The following is a 19,492-nucleotide window of genomic DNA, read 5'->3' as shown; positions in this document are numbered from 1 at the left end:
GTTTAAGGAGGGAAATGGCACCCAGACCCCGAAACAAAGGGACTCTGGGGAGCGAGACCCAGACCTCCTGCTTCTGGGGGGGACGGGACACCCCCAGAGCCTTGAAGGCCTCTGGTTTCCCCTGTGGAGGCGGCTGCACTGTTACAGTTCCCCCCAGCTCCCCCCGACCCCGCAGGCAGCCCCCGCTGGGGGAGCCCCATCTCTGCAGCTCCAGCCCTGGGGGGGCTTGTGGGGCTCTGGGGGGGGCCACGCTCTGCACCCATCTCGATGGGGGGGGGTGTTCAGGTTCAGACCGGCCGTTCCTGGGATCCCCGGGATCCCGGTACCCCCACATCAGGCAGCGCCTGCGATCCAGCTCCCAGGCTTCACCCAGCGGCAGCTCGGGGTGACGGGTCCCCCCAGGGTCCCCCCAGGGCCGGCAGACCCCTGGATCCTCTCAGGAACGACGCCCTTGAGCCCACGCTTGTTTCCAAGCGTTGGGGTCCACAGGAGCTGGGGTTCCCTCGAGCTGCCGGCTCTAAGGCCGTTCCCAGCGAAGGGAAAGGTGTCCCTGCACCCTGCCCTGCCGTCCCCCCGTCCCGTCCCCAACACTGGAACGTACTGGGAGGCGGCGGGGGTTTAAGGGCTGGTTCCAGTGGCAGCAGCTCCCAAACCTTGCCGTACCCCTCCCTCGGTCCCAAGGAGCTTTCAAGCCACAGCTTTTCCTTTTAAATCCAAAGAACAAGGGCATTAAATTAATTGTGGTTTCTCCAGGAGATGCGGGGCAGGGGAAAGCAAGCGAGGGCACCCTCAGCCCTCGACCCAGACGCTCAATCAGCCGGGGCAAGTCCCTTCCTCCTCTCTGGGCTGGTTTTATTGCAGAAGAATCGCACAGGTCAGGTCCTGATCTTGTGGCAGGGAGGACGGGCTGGGTCAGCGCTAAAACCCGGGAGAAAACGGAGCTCCCGGCGGCGGCTCGGCCATCGGCACCCCCCCCCGGAGAGTGGTTTTGGGGGGAAGCTGGGTGCCGGGGGAGGCCGGTGGGTCCTCAACCCTCCCTTCCCTGGGTGCAGGGGCCACCGAGGATGCCAGGGCAGGTTTGTGCTGCCGGTCACTTGTGGGGGCTCGGGCCCCTGTAGCAGCAGGCACACACGTCTGGCAGCGCCTGTGGACGGGGGACAGGCAGGATGCGGGCAGGACCCCTTCTTTCTTTTCTACAGAGTTGATTCAGTTGTGAATGAGCGCAGTCAGGGGTGGCCGGGACTGCGGCTGCTCCCCAGGGTCCCCCTTCCGTGTTACACTTCCTTCCAGGAGTTAATTATTCTCCCCGTTAAAAATGCACGCCTTCGCTGTAGTCTGCATTTATGTACCTTCCAGCCAGCGACCTCGTGGTGCCTGTTTGCAATAATTAAAGAGCTGTCCGGGATCAGACTGAACGGCCCAAAGCAATAAGGACGTGCCAGGAAACCCGCTCCGCTGGCCACGGTGGCATCGGAGAAGGGGCGAGGGGACGGGTCCCTTCCCGGGGGACCCACGGCAGCCGCCGTCCCCATTTCCCAAGGACGGCCAGGACAGGCTGCTGTCTTACAGCACTCCATCTCTGCTTTGTGGTTGTTTTTTTTTTTTAAAAATACATTTTCTTTCTCCTTCTCGAAGGCATAGACAACTTGAACTGAAATATTTAAGGCAAGGAGGTTATCTTTCTAATTACTGAGCGTTTCTCATCCTGCCCTTTCGATTCTCCAGACACCTGAGGGCTGCCATGTGGAAAGCAGACAAGGAAAGGCTGCTCCCGAGCCCTACGAGCTCACCAGACTGAAGGATGAACGGCAGTCTGTTGAACAGACCCTCTTACCCGAGAAGGCGGCAAGAGCCGCAGGGACCAGAGCGCTGGGACCAGTTTGACCAGTTTGGAGAGCCTGGGGAGCTCCCCCCTGTCCCTGGCCCAAGCTGAATGTCTCCAAATGCAGCTTTTTGGGCAATTCCCATCACGGGGGACCCAGCACCGCCCGGCTCTCGCGTTTCGATCCCCGCTGAATTGGGCCTCCCCCACGCACCCGCTCGGCGCCGTCGAGGGAAATGTCGCGGCCCGAGTGCGGTTACTCATCGGCAGCCTGCCCTTTCCCACCGCCGCGCTGCCTGCGCTCTGCCCGCTCCGTATCGAGTGAATTCCTCTCCCCTGATTACACCCTCCAAACATCCATGAAAATCAATGCCGGCTCCGCTCCCGCGGGACGGGAAAGCCGTGTCCCGCCGGCTACACCGGCCCCAAGTCGCTGGAGCCACCACAGCCAGGGGAGAGCTGCCGAGCAGAGACGCTTCAGAGGGCAGCTGCGTATTAATATACATGACTTCTAAATACTTCATCAAAGTGGTAATTCACACTTCTTTTTAGAGCTGGAGCTTCTCGCAAACCCTCTGCGGGTGAACCCTGGAGCATCCTTGCCTCCCCCCTTTGAATAACGTGACATTTTTCTCCCCGAGTCACCAGATTTCCCGGGGTCCCCAGGGCAGGGAATGGGGTGCTCTGATGGAGAGGGTGCGTTTTCAGGAGCCAGCCCCAAAGCTTTACAGCAGGAGCCGAGCGCGGTCCCCACAGCCCCTGTGGCCTTACGTTCTCCCCACACAGCCGGAGTCTTCGAGGGGGCTTTTTCTGATGCTCGCTTTTTAAATATTTATAGGGTTTCGCTCGCTATTACCCGGTTATGCGACTTTATGTGGTTCAGCTCAAAGAAATGCGTGTCATTAACATCTCAAACACTCCACAATCGCAAGCAGTAGTCAGGAAAAATGGACTTGTCATCTGGAAAAAGACAAAGTGATCTACCCTCACTTTCTGGCTAAGGGAATGGGAAAAGAAGGATAAAAAAAACTCGGTAGAAGGGACATTAAAGCTACTGATCTTCCCCATTTACATCCTATCTGCTGACTCAGCAGCAGGAGTCCTGGGGCACTGCCCTGCCCTCCCTGCCGTGGCAGTGACAGCTCCCGAGGAGTTTTCCATCCCTCCTGCATCCTGTTCAGGGATAAAACTAAATTTAAAACCCGACCTGAGGCTGGCAAGAGCCACGGCGCTTGCCCTGCCATCCTCGGCCCTGCATGTCATGCAGCCGCAGCCCGGGGGGTTTGCCTTGCCTGCCGCCCCGGGCCAGTGAATCTCGCCTGCCCTGGCCCATCTGGCTGCGCCCGAGGGGCTGGAAACTGTTAAACACAGCTCGGAGCAGAGCTGTGAACCCACGTCCAGGAGCTTCCCCCCTCCCCGCGCCACCCCCAGCGCTGCCGGCGTCCACATCCCTCCTCCACCACTGGAAAGTTATTTTTCAAGCCTAAATTTGGTCAAACCTGTCCATCAGGGAAGGGAGCAAAAGCGCCTGACTTGTCCCGCTGCTCGCCCAGGTGGCAGCGAGCCGGGGCAGGGGACAGAGCACGGGCCCAGCGTCCCCCACCCTGTGGCCTTGAAGCAAAATTACAGCACGAAGCAGCTTTTCCGGGAGCTTCCCAGCGCTAAGGGCACGGCCAATGGGTCTCTCCCACCCCTGCCCTCGAGTGCTTTGCCTGCGACTGATCACTCTGCTTTGCTTTCAGTGCTTTTACCTTCATTTATCTCACTCCCCAATAACAAAGAGCTCTGTACCAAAAACACACACCTCCTGCTGACCCCTCTCGGGGCTTAGGGCCTCTGCAACGGGCCTTCTGCAGCCCTCGGGTGCTCTCGAGAGCTCTCTCGTCCTCCGCTATTTCGCAAATGAAATAAAAAATAAGCAGCAGGCACAGAGGACGGTTTTCCCATGTGACACCGACTCAACACAGGAGCCAAATGTTTGTGAGCCGGAGGGACAACACCGTACCGATCCTCTCCGATACAGCGAGCTTCACCTATAGCCTTTATTAGACGAGCAGCTCTCAAACAGAAACCACACTTCTACTAAATCAGCATCAAAACACGCCAGTGTTAGTGGGCCCTGAACAAACTCGGGGGCAGGGAGGGGTGCGGCAGGACTCAGCGCCTCACCTTCGTCTTCTGGCCACAATATGAGCCATTTTCCACAGAAACTCCTCAAAAAGCTTTCCCGAACCGTGAAACTGCGCTGCCAGAGCCGGGGCGTTCCTGCGCTACAGGCACACACGGCTCCTGGCTGGCACGGGGAGATCTAGTTCTGGCACAGGCCGAAGGTGACCAAAAACAAAGCAAAAAAGGGGGGAAAAAAGGGGGTTTTTTATGATTACAAGGAACAAGAACAAAGGGTTCACCTCCTTCTCAGTACGATCGTCTACGACGGCCAAGGGGAGCCGAGGCCACTCGCTCGCCGTCTCGCTCCCCTCGCGTGGAGGGAGAATCGCTCTCGGTGGAACAGCTTCCCGGGGCTCGCCCTGCTGGCCAGCACTGCCGCAGCATCCTGGCCGCTCAGGGAGCCTTCCGGCAAAACCAGAGAAGAGTGGGTATTTCTAACATGAAAATCAAAGAAAAAAAACGACATCGAGTCCTTCCAGGTCACCTCCCCGCAGCTGTGGAGAGGGGACGCCAGCATCCTCCAGCGCTGGCAGGCTCCCAGCGGGAATACGTGGGAGTTTGACAGTTTGGTTACTTTATTCTTTTTTTTTTGTTTTTTTTTGTTTAATTAATGGCTCTGTGTAAACCTCAGTTAAATGTCAAGCGCGTTCTGCCTCCACACCGAGGGAACGGTTCCCCACAGCCAAACTACACCACGTGCAAACTCCTGGCTTTAAACCCCTGCAGATGACAACGATTTCCAGGTCCCCGAGCGGGGTGGGCAGCGCTGGGGAAAACGGACCCTCCTCACGCTCAGCTGGAGCCAAACATCCTTCTTGCACGCAGTCCCGGGGATCAGCAGAGCTCTATAAAAAGGCGCCAGCCCTCCCCGTGCATCTGTCCAGCGCTGCTGGCACCTCCAGCCATCACCCGGTTTATACGTTTGTAGTAAAATCCCTTCGAGAGACATCGAGGAGGGTTGGAGCGAGGGCTGGGGACGGCGCTGCCTCGCAGCCCTCTGCACAGTTTGGGTCTGCCCTGCTCCTTCACCGCGGCCGACACCGGCTGCGTCCGGGGCTCAGTAAATCTTCTGTCGGCTGGGCAGGATGGCCTCCTTGATGAAAGAGAAGATGAGGAGGATACCGGAGCGCTTGCCCCTCTTTCCCTTGGTGAAGTAGTTGGAGACCACGTCGTCTGCGGAGAGAAGGGAACAATCAAACACAAACGCGCCGACAGCTGCGGGAGCCCCGGGATGGGTCGACTCATTTCAGGGAGACACACGAGTCGCCTTCAAAGCCCCGAAGTTTCTGGTTCGCTCACATCCAGCCTACCTGGGTGCTTCCGTAAGCCACGGAGCCCAGGTCCTGAGCTCCCCTTTTCTTATGCTGTAGGGAGAGTCCAGGGAAAGCGACCCGGCCCCAGGACTGGAGAGACGCAGGATGTAAAGCCGGAACAGAAGCCCCCCTCTTTTCCTGCCTCAGCTTTTGGAAGGGTTTACCCGACCCGCTGCCCCTTTCCCCGCTCTGTGGGGGGGCTGTTGAGCGCAGCCCCTGTCAAAAACCAGCGGGCGCCTGCCCGGGCCTCACCTCCAGGCTGCACTGTGGAAGGCAGGACGTTCTCTCCGGCCGACAGAGAGACGAAAAAAGCGACAGGAATTAACCACAGGCAGAAGGTGAAGTAGGCGAGAACCTGCGGGAAGAGCAAGAGAGGCAGTGAGAGCCGAGTGGCGGCACACGCAGTGGCCTTTCACACGCTGACTCCTGTCCGGGCTGATGCCTCAGCCCCAGCAGAACGTCCCTATGGTACACCCCAAATTTCTGCCCGAACCCCTTGAAAGAAAGGGCACTGAAGGGGCAGAACCGCCACTCAACCTCTCCTGAGTCTCTCAGGTGCTGATAAGGGGATAAAATTTACCCAGCAACTTCCACAGAAGGACAGGGTGTGCAGGGAAAGCCCTTGCTCCTGTCCAGGCGCCTGGAAACCTTTACTGCCCCAGAAACCAGAATTTTAAAGAGCACAAATAAACAGGCAGGAAATTGGCGGGGTCGTTATGACTAATTAAATCCTCTTCACACCTCCCAGGGACTAAAAGGAAGAGTCAAGACCTGGGCTTGTTCCTCCTGCCCCGGGGTGGGTGGGGTGCTGCCATAGCCCGAGGAGTTGGCACTTGGGGGAGCAGCCGCTGGGGTCTGGGGAGAGCTGAGCTGCCGCACCAGCACAAACGCTGGAGAAGCGTTTAACTTCAAATAAAACAACACGCTTTTTATATTTTGGTGAAGGTTTTTGTTTGCTTTTAAAATTTGCACTAGCCAGCAGCTACTGTTGGGCCCAAACGAACCCCTCTGTGAATTCAGACATTTGTCTTGGCAGGTCTGAGGGCAGCGAGACAGAAGAGTCAGTGTGGCAGAGACATAAAAACAACGAGAAGTAATAATTCCGAAGGGGAAGTGATTTGTGGTTAGCTTGTAAAAAAAATTAAAAATAGTATTATTTTCTATTTTTCCTAGTTTTTAGCATTTCAGAACAAAACTCTGCAGTTAAGATTCAGTATTTCTTCTGCCCTTCAGCTGGCTGAGAAAGCCCCAAGTCCACACCCAAGAAAAGAAACTGTGGCTTCCCTGGAACTGGGAACAGGAACAGAGGAACCCCCCAGGGAAGGTCCGCAAAAAGTATCCTCAGTGTGTCTTACTGCATTTCCCTCTTTTCCCCCTCCCAGCAGCAGCTCCACACTGGCTGGAAGAACACAGATCAACTCCTTCCCAAAGTCTCTCACCTCGGAGAAGAGGTAATACTCCTCAGCGAAGTACTGGAACGCTAAGTAGTGATTGAATATAACCAGCACTGCCGAAGGAAAACACAAAGTCAGTCTCCAGCCCAGAAGCAATACTGTCGGTTATTGCAAGGCCCCCGGAGGACATCCACCTCCAACAGCTCCTCCCCGCTGCCCGTCCCCTTCCCCGCAGCCCCCGTGCACCTGGAATCCTACTGTGGCTAAAACATTTTCACACATCTAGTGAGAAATGGTGAGAGCAGCCAGAGTCCTCCCTCCCAGCCCCGTTCCGTTACTCTGTGGAGCCCTGGGCGAGTCCCTTGTCCCTCTGGTACTTTATTCTTTGTGTCCCAGAGGGCACCCTGGAGAGCCCAGGTCTGCCAAAAACACAGCTCTGAGCTACGCACCACGGGAGAGCTACACTCATTTGCAAGTAGCGGATAAAATCCTGCCTACGTGATCGCTTTGAGGAGCAAAGGTGTTTTAGTCGTACACAGACAGCGCCCTGAAATATGCATAAGGATCCAGAAAGTCATGCTGGAAGAAATCTTGCCCGTTCCCTACTTGAGGTGTCACTACAAATCACTCAGAGAAGTCAGATCTGTGCACAGGACACCAAAACACTCGGGAGACTTGGCAGCTCGGTGGAAGGAAACCATCTGACCTACCCAAGCAGCCAAAACCCAGTGTAACCAGCAGAGCTACCGGCCCACCACCCCAGACCCAGCGGCGGACCTGCTCCCCGGTTCAGCCTACGACACGGCTCTGGCTGTGCATCGCCCGAGCGCGGCAAACGAACGACTAAGCTGCCCGCTTCGGCCACGACATTGGTGCCGCGAAGGGAAGCCCTTGCCCGACCCCGCGCTGCAGCCCTGCGCCCGCCGCTCAGAGGAGAGGGGAGACCCTCGTGCCCGTCTCGCACCAGGGCTTGCCCAGCTGGGGACAGAGCCACGATGGCCGCAGACACGGGCTCGGCAAATACCACGGGAAAGGTGCGAACGTGAAGAACAAAAATCCCCGATTTAAGCTCGGCAACGCACTTTTCGAACAGGACTTTCTCCTGATGAATTTCTGCATTAATTGTGGATATCTGTCTCAAAGCTTTTCTTTCTCGGAACATCAGCTCCTTATGACGACACACACGCGCCGTCCCGCACAGCCCAGCGCGACGCCAGGCTGTAGTTACACACGCCGGGTTTTTTAGTTTGCTTCAAAACTCTCCTGCTCTTTATCAGGACTCAGGACAGGAGGTCTGCAGGGAGGACGCCGAGCTTTGGGCCAGTCGGGATGTCATTTTCCTAGCGCTGCTGCCCGAGTTTGGAGCGGAGCTGTGCGGAGGGCGAAGCAGAAGGTGCCCTCGGAAATCCTGGCCAGCCGGGGCACAAAACCGAAGGCGCTTCCCACACCACCAGGCCCAGCCCACAATTATCACAGCCACATCACAAAGCGCAATTAAAAAGCACCGCATAAAGATCAAAGTCCTTGTAGAGGCCATGGGGGGAGGGGGGCTGCAACAGCAAACCCCAAACCTTTGCTGCCACCCAGAGCCTGCTCAGCAACGGGGGTGACGAGGTTTCCTCCGCCCAGGCGCCCACTCCCCCGGGAAGGTGATGGCCCCACTCACCGCAGGACAGTATGAAATTGGAGGACGTCAGGACGATGAAGGGGAAGGTCTGCAGCAAACCAAAGTAGACTAGGTTGGTGAAGAGCCCCACGCCCACCAGGAAACCGGGAAAGTGTTCGAAGAGGTAGAGGCCGACCAGCACGGCCGAGGAGAACTGGAAGAGAGAACGGGGGTTGCTGGGGTAAACGCAGGGTGCTGGCAGCAGGACGGTGGGCAGCCGCACAGGCAGGAATCCTGTCGCAATCAGGGTGATTTTTAGCGCGTTCTGACGGCACCACATCTCCCCACGCACCTTCCACTCGGCACCGGCCCCGTGGGAAAGGTCCAAACGGGAATCCCACCTTGCTGCTGCGGCTCGTGGGAGGACACACCACGCTGGGCCTCAGTTTCCCCAGGCAGCGGGGAGAGGTGGTGCCCAGGAGGGGCTAGGCAGGATCACCGCCTCCCGGTGCGGCGAGGTGCCGATTGAAGCAGCCTCTGCCAACCTCCCTCCTCGGGAGCCAGAGCCGGCTTGGGGGCAGAGGAACCCGGAGGTTCCTGACTCTCGTCCCCTCCGCCCAGAGCTGACGCCCCAGACCACAACGGCTCTGCCAGCCCCGCTGCTGCCCCAGGGATGATTTTGGCAAGGAGCCGCCCGTTCCCGCAGGTGCAGGGACTTACCCAGATCATGTATTTGATTATCCTCCTGGTGACAACCGTGTACTCCTCGATCAGCTCCGCCAGGTAGTACAGCCCAGCAGCTGCGGAAGAAACGCCTGGCTCAGCCCCACGGGCCGGGGGGCACCTTCAGCCGGGGGGGACCATGCTCACCCGGTCCGGGGGGGCCTGAAGGGCAGGGGTGCCCCCTCCTCCCCGCAACTCTCTGGGGCACCCAGGGAACCTCGGGGGCACCCCCAAACTCTGGGGCTTCCACAGCACCTCAGGAGCACTCAGGGGCCTCAGGGGCACCCAGGGGACCCCCCCCAAATCTGTGGGGGGATCCACAGGACCTCAGGGGCACCCAGGGGACCCCCCCCCAATCTGTGGGGGACCCACAGGACCTCAGGGGCACCCAGGGGACCCCCCCCAATCTGTGGGGGATCCACAAGACCTCAGGGGCACCCAGAGACACCCCCCCCAAATCTGTGGGGGACCCACAGGACCTCAGGGGCACCCAGGGGACCCCCCCCAAATCTGTGGGGGATCCACAGGACCTCAGGGGCACCCAGGGGACCCCCCCCCAATCTGTGGGGGGATCCACAGGACCTCAGGGGCACCCAGGGGACCCCCAATCTCCGGAGCACCCAGGGGGCCTCGGGACACCCCGGCCCACGGGAGGTGCTGGCGCGGCAGCCCCGAACCCGGTCCCAGCAGAAACCCAGGCTGCCTCCTCCCCGGAGCCACCCCCCTGCCGAGAAACACACGACATATCGCGACAGGTCCCGGGAGGAGCCCGCGGCCGGGCCCAGACCCCGCAGGGCGGCACCCCCGAGGGTCCCGGCCCCCGGCAGACCCCCGGCGGCGGGCTCACCGATCGCCAGGGTGACGAAGGCCACCTGGATGAGCAGGGACAGCCAGCTCAGCGCGTAGATGAACCACATGGCGGTACGGGCCGGGCCGGGCCCCGCCGCTGCCGGTTCCTGCTCCCGCTGTGGCGGCGGCGCGCGGCGCTGACCACGCGGCGCCGGAACAAGCGAGACCTGCCCGGCCCGGCCCGGCCCGGCCGCCGCCACCGCCCGGCCCTACAGCGACCCCTGCCGGCGGGGAGGGCTCCCGCCCAGCTGCTGGGGAACCCCGAACTGCGGGGGGTCCCCGAAACGTCCAGGGACCCCGAAACTGTACAGGGACCCCCAGACTGTACAGGGACCCCGAAACTGTACGGGGACCCCCAAACTGTACAGGGACCCCAAAACTGTACAGGGACCCCGAAACGTACAGGGACCCCGAAACCGTACAGGGACCCCGAAACTGCACAGGGATCCCGAAACGTTCAGGGACCCCCAAACTGTACAGGGACCCTGAAACGTCCAGGGACCCCGAAACTGCACAGGGACCCCGAAACTGTACAGGGATCCCGAAACGTACAGGGACTCCCAAACTGTACAGGGACCCCAAAACTGTACAGGGACCCCAAAACTGTACAGGGACCCCCAGACTGTACAGGGACCCCGAAACTGCACAGGGACCCCGAAACTGTACAGGGACCCCAAACTGGGGGGGGACCCCAAAACGTCCAGGGACCCCCAAACTGTACAGGGACCCCCAAACTGTACAGGGACCCCCAGACTGTACAAGGACCCCGAGCTGTGGGAGGACCCCAAAACGTACAGGGACCCCCAAACCATACAGGGACTCCTAGATGGTACTGCGACCCCGAACTATACAGGGATCCCCCCCATGCTGCATAGGGACCCTGACCCACACAGGGACCCCCCCAACTGCATAGTGATGCCCTAAATATGGACAGGGTCCCCAAACCACACAGGGCCCCCCCAAACTGTACAGGCATGCCCCCAAAATGCACAGGGACCTCTGCAAACCATATAGGAACCCCAAACCATATTGGGGACCCACAGAAACCATTCAGGGACCCCCAAACCACACAAGGACCCCTCTAAACCATACAGGGACCCCAAACTGCATGTGGACCCCCCAAACTGTACAGGGAACCCCCCTAAACTTGGGTACAGGGACTCCCCCGAAGCCCCCCCTGCACCCCTATCGACCCCCTGCACCCTTCTGGGACCCCCTGCAGCCACACTGAGATCCCCCTTCGTGTGTCCAGGGACCTCTCCTGCAGCTCTGTAGGGGTCCCTGCACCTAAATAGGGACCCCCTGCCCATACAGGGTCCCCCCCCACCATAGGGACCCCCTCTGTACCTGCGCAGGGACCCCTGACCTCTACAGGGCCCCCTGCGCCCATCCAGGGACCCCCCTGCAACTCACACAGGGACCCCAGCACCCGTATAGGGACCCCAGCACCCATATAGGGACCCCAGCACCCATATAGAGTCCCTTCACCTGTATAGGTACCCCTTCACCCGTATAGGTACCCCTTCACCCATATAGGGACCCCAGCACCCATATAGGGACCCCACAACCTGTATGGGGACCCAGCACCCATGTAGGTACCCCTGTATCCCTACAGAGACTCTGGGTGCCCATATAGGGACCCTACACCTACCTAGGGCCCCTGGGCTGGGACCCCAGCACCTATACAGGGCCCCTTCACCTATATGAGGACCCTCCGCATCCATATAGGGACTCCCTGCACCCATACAGAGATCCTTGCACCCACACGGGCACCCCAGGCCGGCACCCCCTCACCCACGTAGGGACCTCGTGGGGACCCCCACCCCAGCACCCTCACACCGGGCCAGATCCTGACCCACCCCAAAGCTCGGGGACCCCCGGGGGACCCTCAGCCTCTTCCCTCCCCTGCAGCTGTGGTGGGGCTGCACTGGGCTGTACTGGGTGTCACTGGGCTGCATGGGGATACAACTGGGCTGCGCTGGGCTGTACTGGGCTGTACTGGGCTGTACTGGGCTGCATGGGGATACATTGGGCTGGTGCTGGGCTGCACGGGGTGCTACTGGGTCGCACTGGGCTGTACTGGGCTGCGCTGGGCTGCTTGGGGATACACTGAGCTGCACTGGGTGGCACTGGGCTGTACTGGGCTGTACTGGACTGTGTATCCAGGCCAAGCCTCTCACTGGTGACATCCCCTCCTTCCCCCGCCCCCGGGGGGTGCCTGGGACCCCCCCCCAGCCCTGCCAGGGCCCCCAGCAGCCCCCCCCCCCCGGATGCATCCCTGGGAGAACCACCACCGCGGGGAGGATTTTGGGGTGCTGGTGTGGAGGTCCTCACTGCTGGGTGCTGGGGTCCTCGCTGGGGCGCTCGCTGCAGGGGGCTGGGGTCCTTGCTGCGGGGCGGGGGGGCTTAACGTCCCCAGGACCTGTCACGCGTGCACCTATTTCTGCGCACGCACCCACGCACGGGCACCCACGCGTGCACCTCTCCACCCCTGCGCGGCCCCGGGGACAGAGCTGGTGTCCCCCACTGGGAGCCGCTGGTTGTCCCCCCCTCCCCGGGGCTGGGGGGGGGGCAGCGAGGGGGCTCAGACGAGCTCCTTGCACCCGCGTTTTGCCACCCTGTGCCTGGCACGGGCCGGTTCACGCTCACCTCCGTGGGTCTGCAGCTTTGGGGCACGCTTAGTACGCTCCTGGCAGCACCCCGCGTCCCCCTGCCTTCCCCTTGCACCCCCCCTGCACCCCTCTGCACCCTCCTGCACCCCCCTGCATCCTCCTGCACCCTCCTGCACCCCTCTGCACCCCCCTGCATCCCTCTGCACCCCTCTGCATCCTCCTGCACCCCTCTGCACCCCCTGCACCCCTCTGCATCCTCCTGCACCCTCCTGCACCCCCCTGCACCCCCCTGCATCCTCCTGCACCCCTCTGCATCCCCCTGCACCCCCCTGCATCCCTCTGCACCCCCCCTCATCCTCCTGCACCCCCTGCACCCCTCTGCACCCCTCTGCATCTCTCCTGCCTCCCCCTGCATCCCCCACACCCCCCCACACCCCCCTGCACCCCCCATCTCCCCCCTGCACCCCCCTGCCCCCCCCCCCTCCCCCATCTCCCACCTCCCCCGGCCCGTAGCGGTCGGTGCCCGGAGCACCCAGGGGACAGCGGGGTGCAGCTCAGCCCCCCCACTCCGCTGGGCAGGAGCAGGGAAATCCCGGGGGGGTGGGGGGGGGGGCAGAGCAGGCAGAGGGGGCGATGGAGGGGACCGCGCGCCCCGTTATTGCAGGGTTGTGCGGGCAGCGAGCTGCGTACCCCGCCTGTTATTGTAGGGTTGCAAGAGAAAACGGGCTGTTTACCCGCGGGGTGGTGGGAGCAGCAGGGTGTACCCCTGGGCTGTTATTGTAGGGTTGCACGAGCAGCGCGCTGTGTACGTGACCCGTTTGTTATTGTAGGGTTGCACGAGCGCCGGACTGTGCACCTGAGCCGTTACCGTGGGGGTGCCCCGTGCCGTGCCCCCCCAGCGGGGCACCCACCCGAGGGTGGCGCGGGCAGCACCCGCTGCTCGGGGCAGGGCTGAGCGGGGCGCGGGGCTGGCAGGATCGGGCCTCGGTTCAGGCCTCCCCCCCTGGGCTCCCACTGCCGCCGCCGCTGCGTCCCCGCCGGCACCTCGGGGTGGGTGACCGTCCCTGTCCCCCGCCGAGCTCGGGGTGCCCCGTGGGGTGACAGGGAGCCAACGCGCTGGGTTTGCCCCGAAAGCACTCGGGGTGCAGCAGTGTGCTCCCACCCACCCACCGCCAGCTCCCAGCCCGGGTGTGTGCACGGGGGGTGTGTGCAGGGGGTGTGTGTGCATGGGGTGTGTGTGCACGGGGTGTGTGTGCACGGGGGGTGTGTGCACGGGGTGTGTGTGCACGGGGGGTGTGTGCAGGGGGTGTGTGTGCACGGGGATGTGTGTGCACGGGGTGTGTGTGCACGGGGGGTGTGTGCACGGGGGGTGTGTGTGCACGGGGGGTGTGTGCACGGGGGGTGTGTGTGCACAGGGAGGTGTGTGTGCACAGGGTGTGTGTGCACGGGGGGTGTGTGCACGGGGGGTGTGTGCACGGGGGGTGTGTGTGTGCACGGGGTGTGTGTGCACGGGGGGTGTGTGTGCATGGGGGGTGTGTGCACGGGGGGGGTGTGCACAGGGAGGTGTGTGCACGGGGGGTGTGTGCACGGGGGGTGTGTGCACGGGGGGGTGTGTGTGCACGGGGGGTGTGTGCACGGGGGGGTGTGTGTGCACGGGGGGTGTGTGTGCATGGGGGGTGTGTGCACAGGGTGTGTGTGCACGGGGGGGTGTGTGTGCACGGGGGGTGTGTGCAGGGGGTGTGTGTGCAGGGGGTGTACGTACACGGGGTGTGTGTGCATGGGGGGTGTGTGCACGGGGGGGGTGTGCACAGGGAGGTGTGTGCACGGGGGGGTGTGTGTGCATGGGGGGTGTGTGCACAGGGTGTGTGTGCACGGGGGGGTGTGTGTGCACGGGGGGTGTGTGTGCACAGGGAGGTGTGTGCATGGGGTGTGTGTGCAGGGGGTGTACATACACGAGGTGTGTGTGCACGGGGTGTACGTGCACGGGGGTGTGCCCGTGGGGGGGGCCAGGCCCCCGGTCCCCGTGCGGCCGTGGCGGGGGCAGCCGGGTGCTAATGCACCCTGGCACGTCTGGCAGCGGCTGCCGGTGCCGGCGCTGACCCCGGGGGCTCGGTGACCGAGCGCTGACCCCCGCGTGGGGGCTCCAGCCCGGCCCCCCCACCCCGGCCCCGGGGCCACCCCAGGCACCCGCGAGAGGGCAAGGGGCTGCGGGGCTGGTGCTCGGCCCCTGTGGGTGCTGGTGTGGGTGCTGGTGTGGGTGGGTGCTGCCATGTCCCCTGGGAAGCCCCTCCTGCACCTCTTCTCCCGTTCCTGCCCCGTGGGGTGCAGAGCATCCCTGCGCTCCCAGGAGCATCCTTGGCCAAACCCCTTGCCTGGCTCCTGCCTGCCGTGCTGCCTGCCATGCTGCCCGCCATGCTCCTGCCATGCTCCTGCCATGCTCCTGCCTGCCTGCCGTGCTGCCTGCCATGCTCCTGCCGTGCTCCTGCCTGCCATGCTGCCTGCCATGCTGCCTGCCGTGCTCCTGCCTGCCGTGCTGCCTGCCATGCTCCTGCCATGCTCCTGCCTGCCGTGCTCCTGCCTGCCATGCTCCTGCCTGCCTGCCATGCTGCCCGCTGTGCTCCTGCCATGCTCCTGCCATGCTCCTGCCTGCCTGCTGTGCTGCCTGCCATGCTGCCTACCATGCTCTTGCCTGCCGTGCTGCCTGCCGTGCTGCCTGCTGTGCTCCTGCCATGCTCCTGCCTGCCTGCTGTGCTGCCTGCCATGCTGCCCATTGTGCTCCTGCCCGCTGTGCTGCCCATCGTGCTCCTGCCTGCCCGCCATGCTGCCCGCCGTGCTCCTGCCATGCTCCTGCCTGCCGTGCTGCCTGCCGTGCTGCCTGCCATGCTCCTGCCTGCCGTGCTGCCTGCCATGCTGCCCATCGTGCTCCTGCCCGCCATGCTGCCCGCCGTGCTCCTGCCATGCTCCTGCCTGCCGTGCTGCCCGCCATGCAGCCCATCGTGCTCCTGCCTGTTGCGTTCCTGCCCGCCGTGCTGCCCGTTGCCGTGCTCCTGCCCGCCGTGCCCGTACAGCAGCGGCACTGACCGCGGGGCTCAGCTGCTGGGCTGTGGCGGGGTGTAACCGCCAACCCAGGGATGGGGGCGTGAGGCACCCGACCCCCCCCAAAGCAGCCGAAACGCCGAGCCTTTCCCGTTGCAAAATACGGGTTTTTCTCAAGCCGGAGCGCGGCGCCCGGGGTTTGCTGGGAAGGGCAGGTTTTCACCCCGGTTCCGGAAAGGGCTGATGGCGCCCGAAAGGTGCTGGAAGCTCTTTGGAGAGACGACGACCCCCACTTAGGGGGCCGCGCGCCGGGCGCGGTGGTCTGCAGAGCCGGCGGTGCCCGGCCATCCTGGGCCGTTGCCCTCTCGCCGTGTCCCCCCACGCCGAGGTTTCCCGTTTTCCCTGCCACCCCCCTTTCCTCCCGCCACGGGGAGCTGCCGTTGCTGCGGGGTCTGCCCGCGCGCTCCCCCTGCCCCTGCCCCTGCCCCTGCCCCTGCCCCTGCCCCTGCCCGCTCCCGGGAGAGGCTCCGCCTGGAGCGGGGGGCCCCAAAATCAGGCTGGAAGCAGCAGCGGGCGTGGGGAGGGGGGCATGGGGGGGGGGGGTGCGGTGGCGGGGGGACAGTTTTGCCTTTTGCACCCCGATGTGCAACCACAGCAGCACCCTTTGCCGCTGCCTGGATGACAGGCACCCCGAGAAACCTGGGCACCCCAGGCACCCCGGGTACCCCAAGCACCCTGAGCACCCCAAACACCCCAGGGCACCCTGAGCACCCTGAGTACCTCAAGCATCCCAAGCACCCCGGGCACCCTGAGCACCCCAAACACCCTGGGGACTCCAGGCATCCCAGGTAGCCCAAGAACCCCAAGAACCCTGAGCACCCTGAGCACCCTGAGCACCCCAAGAACCCTGGGCACCCTGAGCACCCTGAGCACCCTGAGCACCCTGGGCACCCTGAGCACCCCAAGAACCCTGGGCACCCCGGGCACCCTGGGCACCCTGAGCACCCTGAGCACCCCGAGCACCCCGGGCACCCTGAGCACCCTGGGCACCCCGGGCACCCTGGGCACCCTGAGCACCCCGGGCACCCTGGGCACCCTGAGCACCCCGAGCACCCTGGGCACCCTGAGCACCCTGAGCACCCCGGGCACCCTGGGCACCCTGAGCACCCCGGGCACCCTGGGCACCCTGAGCACCCTGAGCACCCCGAGCACCCCGGGCACCCTGAGCACCCTGGGCACCCTGGGCACCCTGAGAACCCTGAGCACCCCAAGAACCCTGGGCACCCTGAGCACCCTGGGCACCCTGGGCACCCTGAGCACCCTGAGCACCCTGAGCACCCCGGGCACCCTGAGCACCCTGGGCACCCCGGCACCCGAACAGGGCAGTCCTCATGCCCCGCAGCCCCCACACCAGCTCTGCCCGGGGGAGGCAGGCTGCAGCACCCGAGCAAAGCACCCACGTCACCCCACTCCCCATCCCACTTGCACCAGCGTCCCCAGAGCCACCGTGTCCCCGTCCCAGAGCCTCGGGGGACGCCTGCACAGCGACGCTCAGGCTCCGTGCTGGGGACCACAGGGTGCAGGATCCGGCCTGGAGGGGCCCTGGGGATCCCGCCTGGCCCCAGCGAGGGGGTTTGGGACGGGCAGCGGGTGGGTGGGCATGGCCCCACGCCGTCTGTGGGGCTGGGCAGCGCGGGGGCTATTTTTGGAGATTTCCCCCCCCCCTTTTTTTTTTTTCCTAGTTCAACCCAACAACAAAATGGCCGTGAAGTTCATCTCGCGCCCCGCTGGGAGCTGCCTTCCCTGCCCGCGCTGCCGGGGCACCCAGGCACGACTAATGTGCGAGAGCACCCCGGGAGGAGGTGCGACCGGCTTTTTCCCTTCTCTTTTCGAGCTCTTTATGTATTTGACAGAGCTTTTTGCTGCTTCCCCCCCACCCCCCCGACTCTTTCTCTGCCCCCCCACTCCCTGCCCGCGTGGCGCGGGGCACCCCGACTCCTGCTCCCCGGCCCCCCGACATCCCCGGCATCCCCAGGTATCCGGGTTTCTCCCTCCGCCTCCAGCCCCGCTGCATCCTCGTGGACCGGGGTGGGGGGGAAGGGACCCCCCCCGATCCTACCTGCCATCTCCCAGCCCTGCTCATCCCCACGGACAGGATGTTGCCCCCCCAAACCCCGAGCATCCCCCCAGATGGGATTTCCCCCCACCCAAACTCCCCCCCATCCCCACGGATAGCGCTTTCTCAGCCCCGCCACCCCCCCGCCTCAGGATGCCTCCCCCACCCCACGCATCCCCCCCCACCCTCGGGCTCTGGGGGCGGAGGGGGTGCAGCGGGGCCGAGCCCCATTCCTTATGCATCCCTGCCCTGATGCAGCCTGACAGGCCGGTTGCGTTGGGTACGTCGCGCGGCCGCGGCCGGAGCTGCCTGCTATTTTGGTTGATGCTAATTTGCTCCGTGTTGGGCGGCGGGTCGCGCTCCGGTCAGCCTTGCCTGATACTATAGTTTGTTCCAGTAAAGGTTTTTCTGTCAGCTCCCCTTAGCTTTGACGTGCTCCCCGAACTGTGAATGCAACGCAGTTGGGGACCGGGCCATGTGAGCCTGTCGGCTCTGCTCCGCTCAGCGACCGGCACCGGGGGCACCCCGGGGTGGGGGGCACCCCTATCGCCTCGTCCCCCCGACCGCCACGTCTCGGGGAGGGGAGAGGGGATGGGGTGAGAGAGGAGTGGCGTCAGGACCCCCAGTGGGGAGGTATAGGAGCCGTAGGTACCAGTGTGATGTACCACCCCCACGGCCACCCGTGAACCTGCTCCCCTGCCCCAGCATCACCCCAGTGCACCCCAGCTGGACCCAGCACGGGGGTTCTGGGGGAGCCCCGCATGTCCCCATGGGGTGGTAGGAGACCCCAGCACATCTCCATGGGGTTCTGGGGGAGCCCAGCACATCTCCATGGGGTGGTAGGAGACCCCAGCACATCTCCATGGGGTTCTGGGGGAACCCAACACGTCCCCATGGGGTGGTAGGAGACCCCAGCACATCTCCATGGGGTTCTGGGGGAACCCAACACGTCCTCATGGGGTGGTAGGAGACCCCAGCACATCTCCATGGGGTTCTGGGGGAACCCAACACGTCCTCATGGGGTGGTAGGAGACCCCAGCACATCTCCATGGGGTTCTGGGGGAACCCAACACATCTCCATGGGGTGGTAGGAGACCCCAGCACATCTCCATGGGGTTCTGGGGGAACCCAACACGTCCCCATGGGGTGGTAGGAGACCCCAGCACATCTCCATGGGGTTCTGGGGGAGCCCTGCATGTCCCCATGGGGTGGTAGGAGACCCCAGCACATCTCCATGGGGTTCTGGGGGAACCCAACACATCTCCATGGGGTTCTAGGGGAGCCCAGCACATCTCCATGGGGTGGTACAAGAGCCCCCCGCCGTGCCCCTGCCCCACACTGGTCCCATGCAGTGCCACCAAGGTCCCCAGCCCATGGAGGCTCCTCCTGGAGGTGTCTGGGGGGGGCAGAGGAGGTGGCCAAAGGCCTGGCAGGGCTGGTGAGATGCCCCAGGGCCCCCCACCCTGGCTGTGTGCTGTGGGGTGCTGGGCCCCAGGGAACCCCAGCGGGGGAGCTCAGCTGCCCGTTGGGGGGTGCAAGGGGCCCCCACCATGGCCCAGCTCCCCAGCGGTGAAAACATCTGTGGCTTCAGGTGCTCCCCTGCCCTTGGGGTGCCCACCTGCATTTGGGGTGCTTCCCTGAATGTAGGGTACTCACTTGGCCTTGGGGGAGGTCTTGGGGTGCTCTCCTGGCCCTGAGGTTCCCACAGGGATTTGGGGTGCTCCCCTGGCCCTGGGGTGCTCCCCATCCCTCACAGCTTGCTCTCTCTTTGCTCCATCTCCTGCCCCTCTCCCTGCCACTCACGGGGTGTCCATGCCACCCCTCTTGCCCTCGGTGCGGTTTGGGGGTCCCA

The 19,492-nt window shown here is 63.5% G+C and overlaps 1 protein-coding gene across 1 annotated transcript; it reads right to left on the bottom strand.

Moving 5' to 3' along the window:
* Positions 1–3,833: 3,833 nt before the first annotated feature.
* On the bottom strand, positions 3,834–10,035 carry TEX261 (testis expressed 261). Its single transcript, XM_075752878.1, has 6 exons — positions 9,875–10,035; positions 9,025–9,104; positions 8,365–8,518; positions 6,744–6,811; positions 5,557–5,659; positions 3,834–5,164 (listed from the first exon to the last, which is right to left on the bottom strand). The coding sequence occupies exons 1-6, from the start codon at positions 9,942–9,944 to the stop codon at positions 5,049–5,051; spliced, it is 591 nt and encodes a 196-aa protein (XP_075608993.1). The 5' UTR covers positions 9,945–10,035; the 3' UTR covers positions 3,834–5,048.
* Positions 10,036–19,492: the final 9,457 nt, after the last annotated feature.

The sequence above is a fragment of the Balearica regulorum genome, chromosome 4 (genome assembly GCF_011004875.1).
Source record: "Balearica regulorum gibbericeps isolate bBalReg1 chromosome 4, bBalReg1.pri, whole genome shotgun sequence".
Taxonomy (NCBI): Eukaryota; Metazoa; Chordata; class Aves; order Gruiformes; family Gruidae; genus Balearica; species Balearica regulorum.
Note: the sequence above shows the minus strand (reverse complement) of the source record. Positions and strands in the feature narration are given on the sequence as shown.